Raw genomic sequence first — 22,797 nt, 5'->3', positions numbered from 1 at the left:
TATCTAAATGCTGTAGTCTTGAAAATATTTACAAAGATAGTCTGATTTTTATTTTTTAAGAACAAATTGTACACTATAAATGTAACAAATGTACTATTATATTATATCTGTGAAAAAAACAATTAATCGATTTAAAAATATTTTTTAACCAACGATAAAAAAGTTCATTGGTGTGGTCTTGAACAATTATATATATATTTTTTTGACACTATTTTTGTAAATAGCCGCAAAACTACATTGTTGAAAAGTAAATAGATCTTCCTCAATTATTTTTTTTCCTCCAATCTTTTCTTTTCTCGTCTTTTCTTCCCAAACAAAATCTAAGAAGATAAATATAATTAAGTAATAATACAAATTAAAAAGAAGAAAACAAGACATCTTAAGCCCATTTGGCTGAGGAGACGCGCAACCAGCTCCAATAATTAACTCCAACTGAAGTTTTCCATTAGCTTATTGCGCCAAAAAGTTCATTACAAAGAAAGGAGTTCAAAAATTGAAATTAAAAACGAAAAAAAAAAAATCAGATAATAAGAGTGTAATTATCCATTAAAAAGAATTATGAGACAAAATTAAATAAATTTTTATACTTCCTTTATTTGGACAACTATTTCTTTGTTTAAAATACTAAATAACAAATTTAAATATATTTTGTCCTCAAATTATTTTTTTAATATATTTGATAAATGAAAACCAGTAGAAACACCGGTCATCCTAAGGTCGTGTTTGACAACAATATTTTAGGTAGCTTTTAGCTTTTTCATTGGTCCAAACTCTAAATGCTATTTTTTATAGTGCTTGTTAACATAACATTTGAATTAACTTTTAGAGGTTAAGGTATTGTCTTAGAAAAAGTTACCCATGTAACATTTAACTTTTAGTATTTCATGAAAAACTACTTAAACAGCTAATAGCTTTTAGTATTTTATGAAAAACTACTCGAACAACTAATAATTAAATGCTACTAAAACAACCACCCGGTGAATAATTGATTCAAAAATATCTACTGCCGAAAACTAGTTCTTTTACTTTAGTGACTTAGCCTTTAGCAATTGTTTATTGTTTATTTTCTGAATTAGTTGAGGCATGATTGAGAGAGTGTCAGATATTTCGGTTTTTAAGATTTGTTTGTCGCTTTGTTAACCCTATATAAAGGCTAATTTGAGTTTAATAAAATTATCTAATATTTCCGGCAATTACGATGTTCTTTTATGCCTATCAGCTATTTGATAAAATTCCTCTAAAACTTATTTGTTCACTTCCTCTGATTTTTTCTTTAATTGCAGCAATAAATCACTTCTAAATGATTTGAAGTTCTCTTCTCCAACACTAACAGCCATCGAACAGTTAATTTTGCCGAACATACCCTAAATTCTCTACTATACATACTGACTTCTAAAGTCTAAATATTGAGTTTAGAATTTTTTTTTCCGCGCCATTAAATACTATGTACAAAAAATATTACAATCTGTATTAAAACAGTGCTAGAATTAAGACTTACAAAATTGCAATTTCAAACGAAAAATAAATTAAAACCCATGAAGAGCAGCTCAACCCAGAAGGGACAAATATTACAAATTACAAATTAGAATATCGGGGAGGGGTAGAACCTATGACTCTTCTGGTCATGGCTATCTCACCTTAGTTATCTAGGCTAAGGGTAATTGCCTTAGGGTTTAGACTTGACTCGGCCAGTCTATTCCTCTTTAATGAATCATTGGGAGGCTTCAGTTAAAGCTTTCGCATCTTATCACAGTTGTCATGTTCTCTAGCGTGCAAGTGGAACAATTATAAAAGCATTATTGTTATGTTTGGATAGAAACAAGCTTATGAATAGAAAAACTGCAACTCTTAATAAAAGTCGTTTTTCCATTGGCATGTATATAATGGAGTTTGAAAACAGTATAAGTCTAGCATTATAACCTGTGGACCTATTTATAATTCTAATAAGGACAAGGCATGGTTCGTGTCGTGGCAATGGTTCGTGTGGTGGCAATGGATGCTGGAGACCTTTGCATTTTTTCATGGGAAAGGGTACTATATGTACTTATTTTCTCAATATAAATAAGCTTATGATTGGGTTAGTGCAGTTGATGGATCTTGTCCTCGGTAAGCACAGTTTATTCAGTTCTTAATGGTATTTATTTACTCAGAAGAATCCCTTGAATATAAGGATTCAGTTTCCATTTTGCGACTCTTAATTTCTGAGGCAACAGTTTATAAGTGCACAGTTGTTCTATTTCTGTAGTATTAGATAAGGAAATGTTTCTGTAGTATTGGATAAGGACATTAAAACTGAAACTAATCCAAAAATAGACATATGGTATTTCGTGTGGCTCAAATTTACGGACTTTTTTTTTTTTTAAGACTTTCTTTCCTAATACTTCTCTATTCCTTTTGTCTGAATGTTTTACTGAGTTATTTATTGCATAAATTTCCTTATTTATATTGAGAAGTAAGGTTTTGACCATGGGAAGAAATATGATGATTATATTACGAAATTTTATTATGGTTAGGCAACTTACTCGGCATTTATGAATGAGAGCATTTATGTTGAAGATTATTTATAATTTGAAGATAAAATATCTGTAACAATTTAAGATGGCAACTTTAGTAGAAAACAGAGTTTTGAGTAGCTCTCATGTATATAAGATTGGATATTGGATGTTCTTCGATAATTTATGGCATGCTTTACTAGGTTATTGTCCATCATGAAGATAATGCATTGTAATCTTAGCGTAAAATATGAAGGCATACATAATGGATACATACTGTTAAAGTTTCATTTATTTTTAAAAAGTGCTCTAAGTTCTGGTTTTTGGCAGGTTCATTTTGACTGGGTGCTATGATGGATTTGGAAGGTAAAAATATAAATAGAAGTTTTGTATATCCTTTCTATACATTAAAACCTCATTATTTTCTTGTTCATCTTTATGAGGAATCCAACTTAAGTGAAGTTTTGTTTCCATAATCTTCAGGGTATGGAGAGGTGCTGGACAGTGCACGCATATGCTAGAGGGACACAGTGATGCAATTACTTCGGTTGGTATCATAAATCATGGAGGTATAAACAAGGAGCAAAAGATGCTCTTGCACTTTGTGGTTTAGATGTTTGGACAACTAATCTCCTCCTTACATTGTTTTCCTTAGTTATTATAAATAAAATTTCCTTCCACATTATGGATGCTTTCTAGACTTCCTTTAATCTTCTTTTTGGTCCTTCCACATTATGGATGCTTTCTAGACTTCCTTTAATCTTCTTTTTGGTTGTCTAAAGGTATGTTTTATAATGAAAGAAAAACTGCATTTTGTAGCATTTTTAAATTGGTAATGTTTAAGTGTTTTGATGGTATTCTGATTAATCTGCCTTGATCATCTGCATATCTTTTTACTTCTTAGTTAGGATATTATCATGTGCATTTGTCTTCATGTGGTTTTTTAATTGATTTTCCTTTACTTGATGTTTTATCGATGATTTGAAAGCTGTTATCTTTTTTTGCTTCATGTTGTAGTAGCTAACTCTTTATCCTTCCATTCATAGAGCCATGTCTCAATGTGCAGATACAGATACTGTTACAGTGGCCACTGCCTCAAAAGATCAAACTCTCAGGCTGTGGAAGGTAATTAGACCAAAATTGCTGTTTTATAAAACTGATATTTTCCCATGACTTATTGCGTTCCACTTCTCCAGAAAGTTTGACACAGAAGAGCATAAAAATCATCCTACAACGATTAGAGCCTTCAAAATTTTGCGTGGACATAATGCATCTGTACAGAGTGTTGCAGCAGAGACTTCTGGAAGCATGGTTTTTTTCTATCACTTTTAATTCTTCTTGATAGTATTGTCTATGTGGTCAAAATTGAAACTTAAGCTCATTTCTCATTTGCAATTATTTATAACTTAGATTTGCTCGGGTTCTTGGGATTGTACAATCAATTTGTGGCGGACAAATGAGTCTGATACAGAAGGCAATTTGGTGTCAATTGAAAAGAGAAAAGTGAAAAACGAAGCCGAGGAATCTCAGTTAGAGGTATTGCATGATGTTATGCTCTACGCTTCATTTTACTTGTGTATACTTGTTGATTTCACATTGTTGTTCCAAAAGGCTTTGAGAAAAACAGAATTTCAGAGTTTAACTACTAAACTCAAGCAGTTGAAGTCTGAAATTAGATGGTATTTAAGAATCAAAGTGTATTACTCATAGAAATCTTGATACTTAGTTGTTCACATCCCAAATACGTAATAATTTTGTATAAGTTATAAAATATTTCTTATCTTCTGAAAAAAGAAATAGGGTGGTTTGAAATAATTCATGGTTTCATTTTGGGTTAGATGATCAAGTTGTTCATTGGTAAAGTTAAGAAAGAAGGCCTTTCCTATTGAAAGCAATTGAAAGATTATTGCATGTTATGGGTGGTGGGCATGTTGCGGATTGCTTCTATTCTTTCTTGCAATGTGACCTTGAAACATGACTTAGGAATTTAATTTTGTCTATTGATTTTTGTTATTGTTCATGACATCTCTTGCATTCAGGGGGAGTCTTTTTCTACACTTGTTGGCCATACACAATGTGTATCTGCTGTTGTTTGGCCAGAACGTGAAACAATCTATTCTGCATCCTGGGATCATTCTATTAGACGTTGGGATGTGGAGACAGGCAAAGATTCATCAAAGATAGTGAGGATAATCTTACATTGCTTCCCCCCACCACACACTCGTGCACGCACATGGACACATGGAGATTTGAATACATAATTTTATCCTACTTATGGAGTTCTGTGGAAAAGCCCTCAACTGTGTACACATTGGAGGAGAAGGTTCAGCTCTCATTGCTGCCGGAGGCTCTGATGCTATCCTTAGGATATGGGATCCACGAAAACCAGGTCTGTTAGATCATATAGTAATATTTCTCCTCTTTTCCTCTTTCTCTCACTTACATTAAAATTTCATTATTCTTGTAGGATCTTCTGCTCCTATTTATCAGTTCTCTTCTCACACTTCTTGGATTTCGGCCTGCAAGTGGCATGATAAATCTTGGTTTCATTTACTTACCTCATCCTATGATGGGAAAGTTATGTTGTGGGATCTAAGAACTGCGGTACTGTATTTTTGTCTTTGTTCGATCTTTTAGCTTTCACTTTGCTTTTGTCTAGTCCAATTAAATAAATTAATAAATAAATGTGATTTGGGTGAACTTACCTGCATTACATCATAAAAATATTCTAAAGACCGTAGACCTAGCAAAAAAAAAAAAAAAAAAAAAAAAAAAAAAAAAAAAAAAAAGAGCAATTTGGATTCTGAATAGTTGATTTCTGTTGCAGTGGCCTCTAGCTGTTATTGAATCACATGAAGACAAGGTATAATGCCATCTATTGCATCTATTTATGTCTGTCTTTTATAAGTAGTTTTTTATTTATCCAAGGGCTGTTCCTGTAATGCAGGTGCTATGTGCTGACTGGTGGAAAAGTGATAGTGTAATCAGTGGTGGGGTTGACTGTAAGCTTTGCATTTCTTCTGACATTTCTATCCTGTAAGGTAAGAATCAGTACATTTAATTGGCTGTATTTATATTATACACTCAGTTTAAAAATGATTCTTTGATTTTCTTTTATTTGATGATATGCTAGTTTTAAGATACAGTCACTATAGATGCATAGCATCGGTGCATATGCTTAAGATCCAACATGATCAAATTTAGGTGTTCAGTCTTTGATGGATGGAGTTTTATATTATAATATATGGCTTTCACTTATTAACAATTAGCTATTGAATCCATTGGTTGCATCCTGGGAATGCTTATCTTGCGACTTCGAAACTTAAACATTGCATGACTAAGAAGTGCTTCATATGTTTGGGGGAATGATTAGTGCTTTAATCCATTAAATGGCTACTTTTGTCTAAAGGGAAGAATTATGAAGGTGTAAAGTAATATCTGGAGAACGTGAGATGAAGTTGCAAGGACCATTTTCGCCATCCCCCTTGTTTTCTTTATGAATGAGGAAATCTAATTCTTTATCAAGGAACCGAAGTTTTAGTCTCTATCGGGCACGTGGATGGTGGCAACTCTGATTTGGTACAAGTTGTATTTTGTTGTGGAAACTGCAGAGCAGAGGTCAAGCTGAGGATAAATTTTTTATACAAGTGCGTATATTGAGAGATTTTGATAATATCAAGTTTTAGTTTTAACTTTGTTGAACTAATATGGGCATCATCTTTTATGAAAAATCATTCCCCAAGACTTTGCATTAATGGAAAATGAGATGCTGCAATTTTGTTTGCTCAAGTTTTTTTTTTTTTTTTTTTTTTTTTTTTTTTTTTTTTTTTTTTTTTTTTTTTTTTTTTGTTGTTGAAGATGGATTTTTGTTGTTGGATTATATTCATATATCTATGTCGACTGCTTGGATTCGAATGGATCAGATATCAGAGCGGATCGGATCAGATATTATCCGTTTTTTATTATGTTGAAAAGAAAAATAAAAATAGAACAATAATTATATAAAAATTCATATTACTTATATATGGTGCTTGAAAACACAAAAATTCCTTACAATAATTGGAATTATTGTATACTATGACAACTAGAAGAGATTTTAACATATGCTTAGCGCAAACATGCCAGTCATTATAGTGTTTAACTCATTCTTTTGTTTGAAGTAAAGATTGAAAAAAAAAAAAAAATGGTGAGAGTTGGAGAAAATGATTTAAAATATAAATGGAAAAGGAGAGGAAGAGAAGAATAAAGGCAGTAGCATGTCTAAAATTACTCATGTTGAATTACAAATCAATAATTTAAAAAATGTAAAAAAAAAAAAAAAACTTTCACGGATCGGATTATACCATATTCTAATCCGATTTTATATTTGCATGGATTTTATTTTAAAAATCTATATCCGATCGACCATTAAATGGATCGGATTTTATACACTCCGTTCGAATTGGATCCCGATATCCAACAAATCAAGTCATTTAATCATTCCCATCTATGATATGGTGTTGATATAAAACTATTAGAGGAATAAAATGCAAATCCAAAAATTTATCTTTGTAATTGACCAAAACATGTAAACTTTGCTAAGTATTTATTGTACGCTTGAACTTGTAAATTGATAAAAATAACTGCAGTTGAAAAGATTCAAATTCAAAATCTATCACCTCTCATATAAAATGAAAAAAACCAATTAAATCACTACCTGATTAACTCTTATCTAGTATTTTTTTTTTTTTTTTTGTTAAACATTACTTCAAATTATTTATCTGTACCTTAACAATTATTATCTTCTAAAAATATTTGACCAATCAAATTAAATATAAAAATAATAGTTTCTTAATTTATTTTTTAGCTAATTAAAATAGGGCTATCATTATTAATTACCTATTTTTTTTCACCATCCTAATATTCTCTGCTCTCAAGAAAAGAACAAATTATAAAAAATATGTAAATTATAAATTATAAATTATAAATTATAAATAAAAAAGTAAATAATGACCAATAAAACAAGAAGTAAACATATAAATAGAAAAAAATATTCTGTTATGACTGATACTTACATTTAATTAAGAATTATATTGGTAAAAAATCAGTGAAAATTATATATAAAATGCAGATACGAGAATATATAGAGAGTATAAATAATGTACAAAGCAAGTTGTAACAAAAATTAAAGAGTAGACCAATATTATTTGTTTTTTAATTAAAGAAAACATTGGTTCTTCACAGAGTTCAATTCAATAATGCAATTTAACTTAACCATTATAACGAAAGCTAAAAATTATATTAAAATAATTAACTGAAAGTTGATCCATTTCTGTACACCAAACATGCACCAAAGTCCAAATCACTAACTACATATTTTATTTCAATTTCAATTTCAATTTTAGAAACATAAATCAAACAACGAAGGTCAAATTTCAAGTTTAAAGTTCATCAAGCATTCTAAGTTCAGAATTTGATATATTATGAACATTTCAAAGCTGCTAGAATAATCATTATAAACCATTCATATTTTTTAAAAAATCAATCTTTTTCTAGTGCCAATTGAATTTAATAACTAAAGATAATGTAATGAAAAAAAAATGGTAAATGGATTTTGTTACACTCACAAACAAAAATTTAGATTGTTTAAATTTATGGAACATATTTAGAGATTCTACTTATTTAGGTATAATTTGGTTTAATTATAATGTTCAATTCCATATATAGAATTGAAATTATGGTATTAAAATCATTATATTTTTTTATTCTAAATTCCAAATTTCAAATTTCAAATAAATTCTAAAAATTGTATGAACTGTTCAAGATAATGAATAATAACAAAATTAAAATATTAAATATATTTTACCTATAATTTTTGTTTATATATTAAAGAAATAAAAACTAAAATTGGCACCCATCCCAAATGGGCTACTTTGTATATGGACCTCTAAAAATCAAAAGGTCTATATAAATTGTATATTTTTTTTCTCGAAAAATTTTGTGGGTACAAATTATATGGAGGATTTATTGTACAGCTAAATTACGCGTTTTGATAATATCACATGTTCCTTCATACAAAATATCAATTTGACATATGATCAATATAACTTTTTATTCGATCCAAATTTATAAATTGGAGTGTTCAATAAAATGACTTTATAAATTAAAGTGTTAAACAAGCTTAAGTTTGTAAGTTAAATATTTAATGGATTAAAATAAAAATTGAGAATATTTTATAATTTTTCGTAACAAAGTTAAGGAGTGAATTTATACATTTGGCCAATATCTTAATATTGATTGTATTTGCCAATAAATTAATGTTTTACAAGTCATAAACTTTAGACTCGGCTGGTTTGGATAAATCGGCAGCCTTTAGTCAAGCTTTCACATGTCGTCTTAGTAGTTCAACCTTCAACGTATAAACCTGTGGATAGACATGTTGCCTAGCGTCCAAGTGTTTGGATAATAACAAGCATGTGAATAGGAAACTTCCAAGTCTTTATATATACATATAGCCAAAAGAGAATGAGGTAAGAGAGTTTGGAAAAATTGTAAACTAGCATTACAACGTGTGGACCTATGTATAAGTTGCTACTGAGGACAATACATTGGAAATGGAGCCCTTTGTATTTATTGATAGGAAAGGGTACTTTAGACATTTAATTGATACTCCGTTAATTAACTGTTATCACTGAAGAGATTTCATGACTCAACAATGCACATTTGAATTTAATGAATACCCTCTGCAAGATCAGGATTTGATCATAGGAATAATACTCATAAGAAGGAACATCCACGAACCTGAGATGAGAATGATTTTATATCCAAAGACAATAGAGATATTCATTGTAATCCAGAAAATATAAAGAAATTATATCATAGTTTCTTCCTTTCCTACTCGCTAGGCACAGAAACAGTTGCTCGAGCAACGCATTGATTCTTGGACTTGCAAACAAAATCTACTTTGCTAATAGGGATAATATCTAAAGGGATTTACAATCATCAATTCAGGATCCTAAATAAGATAATATCCTACAGCTGTGGTTCTAAGTTATAGGTTAGAAAGGATACAGAATAACTACAGATCTCATGCCTACTACAATTCTGAGGAAATCTTTTTTGCAATTGTATTTTAAATTGAAAAGAGAACTCAATTTCTCTCCTAGTTGGTGGATAAATTGAAGAATTTTATTTTTTAAGAATATGCACATAATGTAAAATTTGAGATAAATAGCATCGTTACACAGTTTTGATTTCGTTCATGTTATAAAGAATACGCGTTTTTGTAAGACTACACAAGTTGAATATATGATATTTTCATTATTAATATTCGTCTTTTTGGATACGCGTTTTTCTTTTTGGATGGTAACCAAAATTTAATTGGTTCTATCACAAGTCTTTATCTAAGAAAAAGAAACTTCCAAACAACATATTGTTTAATTAACTTTTCTTTTCCTTTGGTCCAGCCAAGGTTTTATGAAATTATGCAGATATTGACAATGAAACAGAAGAGTTTTAGTCCACAAAAATGCCAGAACTACTTCTCAATCGTACAAGGTGATAGAAGGGGAGGGTCCTAACAGTATATTCTTCTGGATTCGAACAATGTTTAACAAGAAAAATAAGTAACTAAAATAGCAAAATAAGATCCGACACAGATAGATGTCTGTTGAGAATTTGACAGAATAACAATACTATGGTAATTAGTTGCTTAACCCTTTTTTTTTATTTAAGGAAAAATATTAACTGAAAGAATTTTCCTTTAATTTTTTAAAAGGTTGAGAAAAATATCTAAGGAAGGAAAACATGCATTATTTTCTTCGAATGAATTGAAAAAATTGCGAAGAATTTAGAAAATAGTGTGAAAATATCTAAATGGTGTAGTGTTGAAAATATTTACAAAGATAGTCTAATTTTGATTTTTTAAGAACAAATTGTACACTATAAATGTAACAAATGTACTATTATATTATATCTGTGAAAAAAACAATTAATTGATTTAAAAATATTTTTTAACCAACGATAAAAAAAGTTCATTGGTGTGGTCTTGAACAATTATATTTTTTTTTGACACTATTTTTGTAAATTGCCGCAAAATGCTTTTCAATAAATCTTCCTCAATTATTTTTTTTCCTCCAATCTTTTCTTTTCTCTTCTTTTCTTTCCAAACAAAATCTAAGAAGATAAATATAATTAAGTAATAATACAAATTAAAAAGAAGAAAACAAGACATCTTAAGCCCATTTGGCTGAGGAGACGCGCAACCAGCTCCAATAATTAACTCCAACTGAAGTTTTCCATTAGCTTATTGCACCAAAAAGTTCATTACAAAGAAAGGAGTCCAAAAATTGAAATTAAAAACGACAAAAAAAATCAGATAATAAGAGTGTAATTATCCATTAAAAAAAATTATGAGACAAAATTAAATAAATTTTAATACTTCCTTTATTTTGACAATTATTTCTTTGTTTAAAATACTAAATAACAAATTTAAATATATTTTGTCCTACAATTATTTTGTTAATATATTTGATAAATGAAAACTAGTAGAAACACCGATCATCCTAAGGTCATGTTTGAATACTAACATTTTAGGTAGCTTTTAGCTTTTTCACTGGTCCAAATGCTAAACGCTATTTTTTATAGTGCTTGGTAACATAACATTTGAATTAGCTTTTAGAGGTTAAGGTAGTGTCTTATAAAAAATTAACTCATGTAACATTTAGCTTTTAGTATTTTATGAAAAACTACTCGAACAGCTAATAGTTAAACGCTACTAAAGCAGCTACCTGTTGAATAATTGATTCAAAATATCTACTACTGGAAACTAGTTCTTTTACTTTAGTGACGTAGTCTTTAGCACTTGTTTATTGTCTCCTTATATAGCTACCTTTTATAAAAAGTTAACCCATGTAATATTTAGTTTTTAATATTTCATAAAAAACTATTCAAACAGTCAATAGTTAAACGCTACTAAAGCAGCTACCTGTTAGAATAATTGATTCAAAATATCTACTGCTGGAAACTAGTTCTTTTACTTTAGTGACATAGTCTTTAGCACTTATTTATTGTCTCCTTTATTTTTGAGGCATGATTGAAAGAGTGTCAGATATTTCTGTTTTTAAGATTTGTCTGTTGCTTTGTTAAGCCTGTATAAAGGCTAATTTGAGTTTAATAAAATTATCTAATATTTCCAGTAATTACGATATTCTTTTATGCCTATCAGCTATTTGATAAAATTCCTCTAAAACTTATTTGTTCACTTTCTCTGATTTCTTTCTTTAATTGCAGCAATAAATCACTTCTAAATGATTTGAAGTTCTCTTCTCCAACACTAACAGCCATCGAACAGTTAATTTTGCCGAACATACCCTAAATTGGCTACTATGCATACTGACATCTAAAGTCTCAATATTGAGTTTAGAATTTTTTTTTTCCGCGCCATTAAATACTATGTTCAAAAAGATATTACAATCTGTATTAAAACAGTGCTAGAATTAAAGCCGACTTACAAAATTACAATTTCAAACAAAAATTAAATTAAAATCCATCAGGAGCAGCTCAACCCATAAGGGACAAATATTACAAATTACAAATTAGAATATCGGGGAGGGGTAGAACCTATGACTCTTCTGGTCATGGCTATCTCACCTTAGTTATCTAGGCTAAGGGTAATTGGCTTAGGGCTTAGGGTTTAGACTTGACTCGGCCAGTCTATTCCTCTTTAATGAATAATTGGGAGGCTTCAGTTAAAGCTTTCGCATCTTATCACAGTGGTCATGTTCTCTAGCGTGCAAGTGGAACAATTATAAAAGCATTATTGTTATGTTTGGATAGAAACAAGCTTATGAATAGAAAAACTGCAACTCTTAATAAAAGTCGTTTTTCCATTGGCATATATATAATGGAGTTTGAAAACATTATAAGTATAGCATTATAACGTGTGGACCTATTTATAAGTCTTCTAATAAGGACAAGGCATGGTTCGTGTCGTGGCAATGGATGCTGGAGACCTTTGCATTTTTCCATAGGAAAGGGTACTATATGTAGACTGCTGATAATTAATTGTTTGACTAAAGAGATTCATGACCCATAAGTCGTCAATGCACTAACTCTTAAACGAGAATGATTTTTTACCTAAAGAGAGCAGTGATATTTGTGGTCGTATAAAAAACATACTCGTGCCACATTTTGCCAACCTTTAGATTTTAACCTTCGCATGATAATTAGATAATGCTTTCGAAATAATCATGTCATATTATAAACTTTGTATTTTACGAAAATTAAACTATTTTTATCCTAATTTGAAGTTTTTGTTGCAATTATACCTCAGATTAAAAGGTCAAAAATTCAATTAAATAATAATCAAATTAATAAAAATGAAGTTTCTAACTGTGGAGAGATAGAGGCTGCAAAGTCAGAAAGAGAGGCTACATGCATCATGGTTGTCTAATTTCACGAATTTCGATAAATAAATAAATGACCTGAAATGAAATATCTAATTTAAAGACTAAGAAGGGTACGTTACAATGCGAGAAATTTTTTTTTTTATTTAATCATTCGGTATCTGAAGTCCACTGACTCGATTAATTCGGATTCGTGCTAGGTAGACCTACAAAAGGATGTCAAACGCTCCCTCCTGAATGTTTAAAAGAACTTCATACCTAAGTGTTTAGAAACCTTTTGTTGTAATTATATTTTAAATTGAAAAGAAAATGCACTCTCTCTCCTATAGTTGACAGATAAATTAAACAGTTTATTTTTGAAACATAGGATATAATTACTGCAAAATATAAAATTTGAGATAGATGGCCTTATTACGGGAGTTTTAATTTTATTGGTATCATAAGGAAGGAATAGATTATAGATTGAATCTATGATACTTTACATTAAGAACAAAGTCAGTCAATTTTTTATTTTCATATCAAATGACACTCTTGCGATATTATATCTATGATGTTTTTACACTTAATTGTTTCTATCACAAGTCTTTAATTTAAAAAATAAAAAAAGAAAAAAATATATATATACCAAACAAGAACTATTCAATCAACTTTTCTTTTCCTCTGGTCCAGATTTTATACAATTATGCAGATATTGACAATGAAATGCATGACTTTTTGTGGCAAAAAAAAAATAGCAGCGAATCCAAGAATAGGACTTAGAGAAAGCAAAAAGAAAATTTCATAAATTGAAGAGGGCCAAATAAATAAATAAATAAATAAATTTCTTTAAGGCAAAAGTTAAAAATGTTTTGAAGCTAGAGGGGGCGGTGGCCACCCTTTTCCCTCCGCCATTGGCCAAAAAGATCCAGACATGTTCACTCTCATGGAAAATATGTTGATCTCTGCTAAGAAATATTATACAATATGATAATTAGTTGCTTAAGTCTTTCTTTGCAAAGGAAGAATTTTTATTTATTTTTAAGTAAATATCAAGGCAAATGAGATTCTATTTTTTAAAAAGATTGAGGAAAATATCTAGCGAAAATATACAGTATTTCCTTCAGGGACCAAGCTAGAATTTATAAAGGAAATGATAAATTAGTATAAGAATATATTAAGAGAATATTACGTAAAAATGAAGAAGGCAAAATGGTTAAAATGTCTTAAAAATTACCTTAGTATTGTTAAAAGAAAACTTTTGTTTTTTTCAAAATAGAAGTGGGTAATTGCCGCTCTCCTCTAAAGGATAGCTTCGTCTCTGATTTCTTTTTTGGGAGCACAAAATTAGAATCTCTCCAAATTGAATAAAAGAAATTAATTAATTTTTTAATATGAAATTGAGTTCATTATTTGCTCTCCTCCAATATTTTATTTCCTCTTTTTACCAAACTAAATCTAAGAAGAGAAATATAATTAAGCAATATTACAAATTAAAAAGAATAAAACAAGTGAGTTTAAGCCCATTTGGCCAGGAAAGACATACAACCAGCTCCAAAAAGAAGAAAAAAATTAACTCCAAGTTGAAGTTTTCCATTAGCTTGCACTCTTGGATTCATAAAATCAGCAGCAAGGAGATCGACCAAAGACATATATATCAAAATTCCAGATGAGGCTGCGTTAAATACTCCTTGAACAATTAAAGCTTTGGGGCTATTCTCATCATACCCATTTGATATAGCAATTCCAATTGCTATCCCAACTGGGGTTGTTAGTGAGAAAAATGTTGACATGATTGCTACAGTCTTTGCCTTAAATTTTGCCTGCCAAAATCCGAATAATTATTTTTCTTTTTATATCTTATAAAATAATTAATAGCGTAAAATTAAGATATGTAACAAAATTTAATGAATTCAAGAAAATTTTCTTCCACTTTTTTTCCATCAAATAGAGAAGGAAATTTAAAAAAAAAAAAAAAAAAAATATTACCTGAGAAATACATCCACCAAGGCCCATGCCTTCAAAGAATTGATGAAATGTTAGGGCAGCAATCAGAGGTCTTATTGTCTTTGGATTTTCAGAAGCACCTAAAGAAATTCCTATTATTACAGAGTGGACCACAATTCCCAACTCCAGAACCTACATCAAGGAAGGAACGGTCAAAGTGCTTTTATTTTATTAGAATAATATATTGCTCAAAACCAAAGACATATAATATTATTTGACTTGTGATAATTCTGATAGATTAGAATACTAATAAATACACATTATAAAAATAACAAAATCACAAAAACATAATGAGTTTTCGTTTCAAAACATAATTAGTAAAATTAAAAATTATTACTAGAAAAAGACTAAATATTCTCAAAAAAGAAATTAATAAAAGTGTTAAGAATTTTTAATTTATTTTCAAATAGAGCCTAATTAAATTTAAATAAAAAAAGAAAGAGAGAAAACTGAAAATAAATGAAAAAATTACCTGCGAAATTACTCGATGTCGAAGGAGTTCTGATGTAACAGAATTCTCAGCCAAAACCATGCCATGTGAATGGCCATGACTTGCATGAGTATGAACATGTACCTCACCATCCCCAACCTTTTCCTCATCTGCACTTACGGATTGTTGATTTTTCAGATGAGACTTACTATAATAAGAGGTAGCAAAAGCATCCACCATCAAAGTGCCAATTGCAGAAACCATAGCAACAAAACCAGTAAACGGAAATTTTCCCCATGGATTTTTATCCAGACATGGCGATGTCAAGTTTTCAAAGGCATCAGGAAGCACATGAATAAACCCAGTTGACAAAATTACTCCTGCTGCGAAGGCTTTTATTATGAAGAATATGTCCTTTTCGGGACGCAAAGCTGGAATAAATTTTCCGGCAATAGGAAGACAAACTCCGATTGCGCCCGCCACAAGTATAGCTGCTATGGCTGCAACTTTGTATTTTCGAGCCAAAGATCTGTCGATCACTTCATCCTCGGGTTCACATGTACATTCTCCATGGGCAAGCGAAGGGAGCAGCAGAAGGAAGCAAAAGATTGTGAAATAAAGAATGCTGAGTTTGATCATGTTGAGTAATAGATCAAAGAACAGAAAATTTGATAGACCAAAAATAAGGAAAAGGCCTCTCTTATATGTAGATGTAGTGTGGGAATAATACAATAAATAATTAATTTACTACAATAGCAAGCTTTATGCGGCTTGAGCGTAGGTTGACCTGTAGATGTGAACTTACTGAAAAAGGATATTTAAATGGAAAAATTACTATTTTATCCTGATATTTTGTCAAACTATATAAATTTGGCCTTGTATTTTTAAAAATACATAATTTGGTCCCTGTTTTTCACTTTCATTAGACTGTTATATCATTTTATTAATTTTTTATACTTTTCCGTTAAAAGATTAGTTAATTTCGACCAAATACAGAGATAAAATAATTAATAGATTCAACGATAGGGTAATTAATTTTTACAAAATATAGAGACAAAATAATAATATAATAACAAAAAGTACAAAAATAATTGATAGAATAATATAACAATGTAATAGAAACAAAAAAATAGAGATAAAATTATGAATAATTGATAGAATAATATAACAACGTAATAGAAACAAAAAATAGAGATAAAATTATGTATCTCTAAAAATGCAGGCACAATATTTGATATTATTGTAAAATACAGAATAAAATCATAATTTTCTATATTTAAATTGTTGGGTTTAAGATAGAGATAAAGGGTCTGTTTGACATTGAAATTAGAGTTTGAAGAATAGCAATAACATAATTCAAAAACAAATTAATAATTAACTCCATCGACAATAAGGAAACGATGAGGCAATCCCATCTGAAGATCCAGGTTGGACCAGCACAACTCACCATGACTTGCGTGGAATATGAACATGTACCTCACCATCTCCAACCCATGGTTTTGAGTGATTTTCAATTGGTTTATGGGTTTAATTTAATTTTTAAGGTTTGATTTAGCAATAATGGATGTATTTTTTTTTTAAATTTTATTTAATAATTTCACAAAGTATTAATTTAATTATTTTTAAATATAATAATATCCTATAATATCATTGGCTATAATTAATTTAACTTTTTAAGTGAAATTTTTTTGTTAATCACTTTCACTGTAATATATTATAGTAAATAAATATACTTTATAATAGAATAAGAAACCGATCTAATAAATCAATTTAAATATTTATAAATAATAATTTATTTTTATTTTTATTTTTTGTCAATTAAAATCATGAAAGCATTTAAAAAGTATTAATAAAATTATATTCTTTAATAGAAATAATTCGAATTATATAAAATATCATTAGGGTGCAAATTATATACAATAATTCGAGATGTTTAAAAATAATTTATCTTATTTTTTTAGCCAATCAAATTAGGGTGCAATTTGTAATTAAAGAAATTTAATTATATCTTTTTTAAATCAAAATTTGAATCATCTAGATATATTTATTTAAAATAAATTCAAAAAATATACAAATTTTCAAATGCCTCATTTACATATGTTATTTAAAATAATAATCTTGAAGCTAAATTATAAATTATATAATAAAATAAAATATAATTATACATAATAAGATAAGATAATAATAGGAAAATTTTAACATTTTGAAATTCTTAATTATCTATTGAAACAACCCGGAATTTTATTTTCAAAAATTTTTCATTTAAAATTTTAATTAGTAATTCTAAACCAATGACATTGTAGGATACTATATTATTTAAAATTAAATAAATTTAATATCCTATGAATTTATTTAGCAAAATTAAATGCAAATATATTTTTATAGTTAGCCAAACCTGCAACTAAATGAAAACTAGTAGAGAACCAAATGAAAAATCTAACAAACCATGTAAAACCCATGAAAGAAATGAAAATCACACAAAAACCATGATTTGGACTGAACCCAACCCGAATCAAACCAAACCAAAAAAAAAAAAAAAAAAAAAAAAAAAAAAACCTAAACAATTCTAGAAACCTCCCCCTATCCCATTTTGATCGGTACTATCGCGTTACCGCTTTCTTTTATTTTTCCGGCGAGATCAAACGCAAGCCGATGAGACTGAACCTTCTCTCATTGCCAGCAGCCTTTGATACTCCATTGTTGTCTCCTCCAGTCAAGCTATCGCCGGCTGCAGTGGGTTTTGGCTTTGAAGTTCACTTCCGGTCACTTTAATCGAAAAATCTCAGTCTTTCGGTGCGTTTTTCAGCTGGGTAAGTCGGATTTCAACCTTCTTTGATACATTTAGTGAATTCTTTGAACAAGAGTATAGAATTTGATGCATGAATCAAGTTGGGTAGAGTTTAAATTCCTAAATTTGCTACTGTTTAAGTGTAAATAACTAGAAGCTTTGATTTTACTCTTTAAATTGATTTATAAACTGAAATTCCTTATACAAGTGAATAAATTATTTAGTTTAATGCAGATTTTGGTGAAAGAATTGATAAACCTGAAATGGCAGCTTGCCATTTTAACTATTTAGTTGAATAATTGTTGTGGTATAATGCAAACGAAGTTATAAATTAAGTTGTTGAGGGGAAATGGGTTAAGTAGCATATAATGTATAAATTTAATCAATAACTTAAGATTTTTTTGATATAATGGCAACTTCTAGTTAGGGGAAATCATGGATTTTTGCTTGAACCAAGTTTATATTGTTAGAATAAATGCGCTCTTCGTAACTTGTTGTGGATGTAGAGGTTCGAATGACTATGTTTGATAAGAATTGAGAAACTTTGGGCAGTGGCAGCAGTTATTTTCAATCATTTATATAGATTATTGCTTGATATGGAATATTTATTGTAGTAGATTTAATTCTTACTAGGAATTAGTTAGTTGGTATATCTTAAGTTGTAAATTGGATTTCTTAGTAGATGTATTCATTAAATTTTAGTTTAATTGAAGCATTTGTTCTTATTGGCTAATTTAAAATTTAATAAAGGTATAAATATGTGGTTGTTATCTTTAAGCAAGGATGAAGAAATGAAAGCTTGATAAAGAGTACTATATAGTTAGACACTACGAAACGATCAAATGAAAGTAATTGAAATTAACTTAATGATATAGGTTTTATTCGATTATATATGTATTAAAGCTTTCATTTGTTTGGTAACTAGCTATAGAAGCTAATTATAATTATATGAAGTAAAGAATGATTGCTATTATCATTGGAACATGATTAGAGGTTATTGTAAGTTGTAAATTAATGGTTGAGTGTTGACATTGTTGTTTTGGAAGGAGGATGGGATTTTAACTTGATTGATCGCCCGGTAGATGGGTTGTGTGTGTGTGTAATGGTTGATAAATATTTAATACTTTTGTTATTCTAGTAGGTGGATAGTCTTATTTTAGGGCAAGTGCTGGCGAAATTTCGATAGAATCTAGGCTACCTATATTTAATGATTAAGTTAATAGGTTTATTTAGATTAATTCCTTAACTTAATACATAATAAATAAAATTTTCTAATTATTTTATTATTATTATTTATTTATTTATTTAATTAATTATTTATTTATTTTTAGCGGATCAATTATTATAATAATATGTTGTTGATTATTATTTCTCTATTTAATTATAATTAACTATGAATGTCTACTTGTGTATTTGCATCATGTTAATTAATTTTTTGCTATGCTTGCATTTAATTGCAATGCTTGATTATTTGTGTTGTGATAATGTTATGCTTTGTTTATGTGGAGTTGGGATGAAGTGGATCACCATGGGTTTGTGAGGGCGGTCTACGAGACCGTTGGCCGTAGAGATCGGCACCCCGTGTGCCCCTAATGATATGATCTGGATGATATGGAAACCAGAGGGTGGTCTCTTATTGGGCGCACCTGATAATCTGGATTTGATGGTAGCCCGCAGGGTGGCCTCCTGTTGTGTGCGCCTGATGATCTAGATTTGACGGAGACGACCGGCTTGCCTCCTGTTGTATGGAAAAGAAAAGAGAGAATGGAAAAATAATGAGAAGGCTGGTCAAGTGAGGATTAAACTGGTCGGCCAGATATAGGGGATCGGCTCCCTAGTGCACACGTATGAGAGGACGAGCCATGTGTGAGGACGGCTCGTTGGGGTTTTAGGTGACGCCACTGACTAATTTCCACTTGCTTGATTATTTGAAGGTGACATCACTTGTGGGTGCTGTTATTGTGCCATTTGTGTGACTGCCTGTAAGATCATATAACTACTCGGATGATTAGATTGATATATTTACACATTCGTGTGAATGCATATATTGTGCGATAATTATTATTCATTTTAAACTCACATCTATTTGTTTAACCTTTCCAGGAAATAGATTTCTCTTGCCCCGATAAAGCTCTGTTCCCTTCACTATAAAGCTAGAAAAGAATCTTCTAATTTTAGTAATCAATTTATTTACTAACTATTTGTACGAAAACTTATTTGTATTTATCTGCTATAGAACTCCGCAGTTGTAGGATTTGTATACCTTTAGTCGTGTATTATTATAGATGAAATAATTCTGTGAGCCCATATTATAAATATGGTGTATTGTAAGCTAGGGTAATTTGTAAATGTTTAAGATGTTATAATTTGGGGCTGAATTATAATATGAATATGAGGTTTATTTTCGCATGGCAATATAGGCTTAATTCTTAGAATTTACATTGATATAATTGAACTTGTTTTTTTGTTAGGCTTACTATAGGCCTCGGGGACCTTAAGTTTACCTGGGCTCTAGTGCCGGTCCGGCCCATGGAAACGGGTCGTGACATCTATATAGATATTTATCTATTAAAAAAATCAAAAAAAAAAAATATCCAATCAAATTATAGAAATATTACGTATATTTTTTGGTTAAAATTTTTTTAATATGCTAAGATTAATATTATTTTAGGACATCCTAAATTTAACAAGGATAATATTAGCAAATCCCATTATTTCTCCCTATTTCCACTTTTATATATAGTATGAATTAACATAAGCAAGAACAGGTGATTATACAAATACTATTTGCAATTTGCATTGATCATAGTATTATTTGATTACTACAGTTTCTTATCAAGTTTGATTAGTCTAAATAAATGATTAATATTTATTTCCAATAAATATATAGAAGGATGAGTGGATATACATTTATTTGCAATAAATTCTAGTAAGTTGATAACTATAACTTATATTATTTTTTATATTATAAATATATTAAATATATTATATATTAGTATTACCAATAGAGAAGTTTTTTTTTTTTTTTTTTTTTTCCATTCGAATTAGGAAATAGAATTCTATTATAGAAAAGTCTTGTCCTATCATATTAAGATTTTTTTTTTTTAATTTTGCTATCAAGAATATGTTCTTATTGGCTTAATAATTATTCTATGTATAATTGTATATGCTACTTAATTTTTTTTTTTTTAATAATTTTGTAGGAGATAACATTAATGATATGGAAGACCAAACTAATATTCAACATAATGACACTCGCAAAAAGAATGAAGTATTAGAGTGTTAATGCAATGATACTCGCAAAAATAATTGTTAACCCAAGGTTTTTACTCCTTACGCTCGATGATGAAAATCCTTTGATTCAGTAATTAATTTTATATTAGGTAATTGTCCATATTCGTCGGCTTATAATTTTCCTACATATTGAGCTATATTTTAGAATTGAATTTTGGAGTGGGCTAAGAATTTCTTTAAAGCTTAAAAATAATTAACAAAATCCTAAAAATTACTAGTGATTGCCCAAAGAGATAAAATCCAAAAATAATTAGTAATTACCCTAAAATAATTAGTAATCGTGGAGGATAAATAAAAGGGGACTATAGAGAAAAAAAAAGTTTACGTGGGGAAAAAAAGAGACAAGGATTAAAGAGAGAAGAGGAGCCCTGAAGAGTGAAAAGAGGAGCAAGTCTTGTCATTTAGGGGCTAAAACCTATAAGAAAAAGAGAGATATAAGGAGTTAAAGTTAAAAGAAAGAGGACAACAAAATATAAGGGGAGCACATTAGAGAAAAAGGGGAAAAGAAAAAAACAATAAAAGAAGGTACCATAAAAAAAATCACATCAGTAAAGAAAAGAGAAAAGAGGTGAAGACAATAGCTAAAGAAGGATGTTTGGGGGATGAAACTGAAAATTCCTTGATATGAAAAAGAGGACCAACAATCAATCTCGAGAACAAATTCGAGAATCGTAAAAAGGTGGAGAAAAACTTATTAAATTGAGAGTATCAATGCATCTAAAATCTGTTTTACTGTTTCTTCGTTCTTATCTATGATTTATGAGAGTTCTATTATTTTAATCAAACACAGTTCTCATTTATGATTTATACCTGGTAAATGTTTAGATTCAGAGTTCTCAAACTCAAAAATCTAATCTAAATCAAAAGTATTTTTTATTTTAATAGTTTTGATAGATCTAATTGATATTATTCTATTTCTTTGTTTAATCTGATTCTTTTATGGAGATAATTGTTTAAATATAATTTTTCTTGATTTAAAAGTGAATATGAGATGTTTCTAATCAATTTTAATATTAGTATGAATGAAAAATCTACGTATTTGTGGCTTATTTGAGTGATTTTTATCCACAAAAGCGTTGAAAACTTGTTCTGTTCGTATCAGATATGGACTGTTACATAAAATTCTTACACACATGTTGTTAAGCTTTTACGTACCAATTACAAGACCTTATGTACCGGTTGATTAGAGCAAATATATCAATTAATGGTTCCGATTTTGCTCATGGTTTAATTTTGTTTTATTTATTTTGTTATTTTACATTTTATTTTTTCATTTTAACTTTGATCTTCCAAAATTTTTTTTATTTTAATAATTTATGTAATTTTTATTTGATTTTAAATGGTTTTTTTTTTGTTGATTTATGACGAGTTTAAAATCAATTTGTACTAATTATTTACTTCCATCATAATTTAGAATTTTTATTG

The 22,797-nt window shown here is 29.1% G+C and overlaps 2 protein-coding genes across 5 annotated transcripts; one reads left to right on the top strand and one right to left on the bottom strand.

Moving 5' to 3' along the window:
- The first annotated feature begins 1,963 nt into the window (after nucleotides 1-1,963).
- LOC119369998 (ribosome biogenesis protein WDR12 homolog) lies at nucleotides 1,964-6,281 on the top strand. 4 transcript variants are annotated; one of them, XM_089717222.1, is made up of 12 exons: nucleotides 1,964-2,106; nucleotides 2,823-2,858; nucleotides 2,976-3,061; nucleotides 3,559-3,617; nucleotides 3,693-3,803; nucleotides 3,903-4,028; nucleotides 4,532-4,675; nucleotides 4,773-4,881; nucleotides 4,960-5,096; nucleotides 5,320-5,355; nucleotides 5,440-5,533; nucleotides 5,902-6,281. In XM_089717222.1, the coding sequence occupies exons 3-11, from the start codon at nucleotides 3,007-3,009 to the stop codon at nucleotides 5,530-5,532; spliced, it is 870 nt and encodes a 289-aa protein (XP_089573348.1). In that variant the 5' UTR covers nucleotides 1,964-2,106; nucleotides 2,823-2,858; nucleotides 2,976-3,006; the 3' UTR covers nucleotide 5,533; nucleotides 5,902-6,281. The 4 variants fall into 4 exon arrangements, with proteins under 4 accessions (XP_089573348.1, XP_089573347.1, XP_089573346.1 ...); XM_089717221.1 differs by lacking the exon at nucleotides 1,964-2,106 and adding an exon at nucleotides 2,408-2,508; XM_089717220.1 differs by lacking the exon at nucleotides 1,964-2,106 and adding an exon at nucleotides 2,460-2,695.
- Nucleotides 6,282-14,216: 7,935 nt separating this feature from the next.
- LOC105636287 (zinc transporter 5) lies at nucleotides 14,217-16,019 on the bottom strand. Its single transcript, XM_089718529.1, has 3 exons — nucleotides 15,333-16,019; nucleotides 14,843-14,992; nucleotides 14,217-14,676 (listed from the first exon to the last, which is right to left on the bottom strand). The coding sequence occupies exons 1-3, from the start codon at nucleotides 15,927-15,929 to the stop codon at nucleotides 14,371-14,373; spliced, it is 1,053 nt and encodes a 350-aa protein (XP_089574655.1). The 5' UTR covers nucleotides 15,930-16,019; the 3' UTR covers nucleotides 14,217-14,370.
- Nucleotides 16,020-22,797: the final 6,778 nt, after the last annotated feature.

This window comes from Jatropha curcas, chromosome 2 (genome assembly GCF_041381405.1).
Source record: "Jatropha curcas cultivar XTBG-Jc1 chromosome 2, XTBG_Jcur_1.0, whole genome shotgun sequence".
NCBI lineage: Eukaryota > Viridiplantae > Streptophyta > Magnoliopsida > Malpighiales > Euphorbiaceae > Jatropha > Jatropha curcas.
This window is presented reverse-complemented; position numbering and strand designations above follow the sequence as displayed.

Excerpts from the sequence above, each read along its gene's own strand:
- LOC119369998 (XM_089717220.1), top strand. Across the intron at positions 3,618-3,692 it reads AAACTCTCAGGCTGTGGAAG|TTTGACACAGAAGAGCATAA; the intron begins GTAATTAGACCA and ends TTCTCCAGAAAG. Across the intron at positions 3,804-3,902 it reads CAGAGACTTCTGGAAGCATG|ATTTGCTCGGGTTCTTGGGA; the intron begins GTTTTTTTCTAT and ends TTTATAACTTAG.
- LOC105636287 (XM_089718529.1), bottom strand. The coding sequence starts at position 15,929 with ATGATCAAACTCAGCATTCTTTATTTCACAATCTTTTGCTTCCTTCTG. Across the intron at positions 14,993-15,332 it reads GACATCGAGTAATTTCGCAG|GTTCTGGAGTTGGGAATTGT; the intron begins GTAATTTTTTCA and ends TCCTTGATGTAG. Across the intron at positions 14,677-14,842 it reads TTGGTGGATGTATTTCTCAG|GCAAAATTTAAGGCAAAGAC; the intron begins GTAATATTTTTT and ends GGATTTTGGCAG.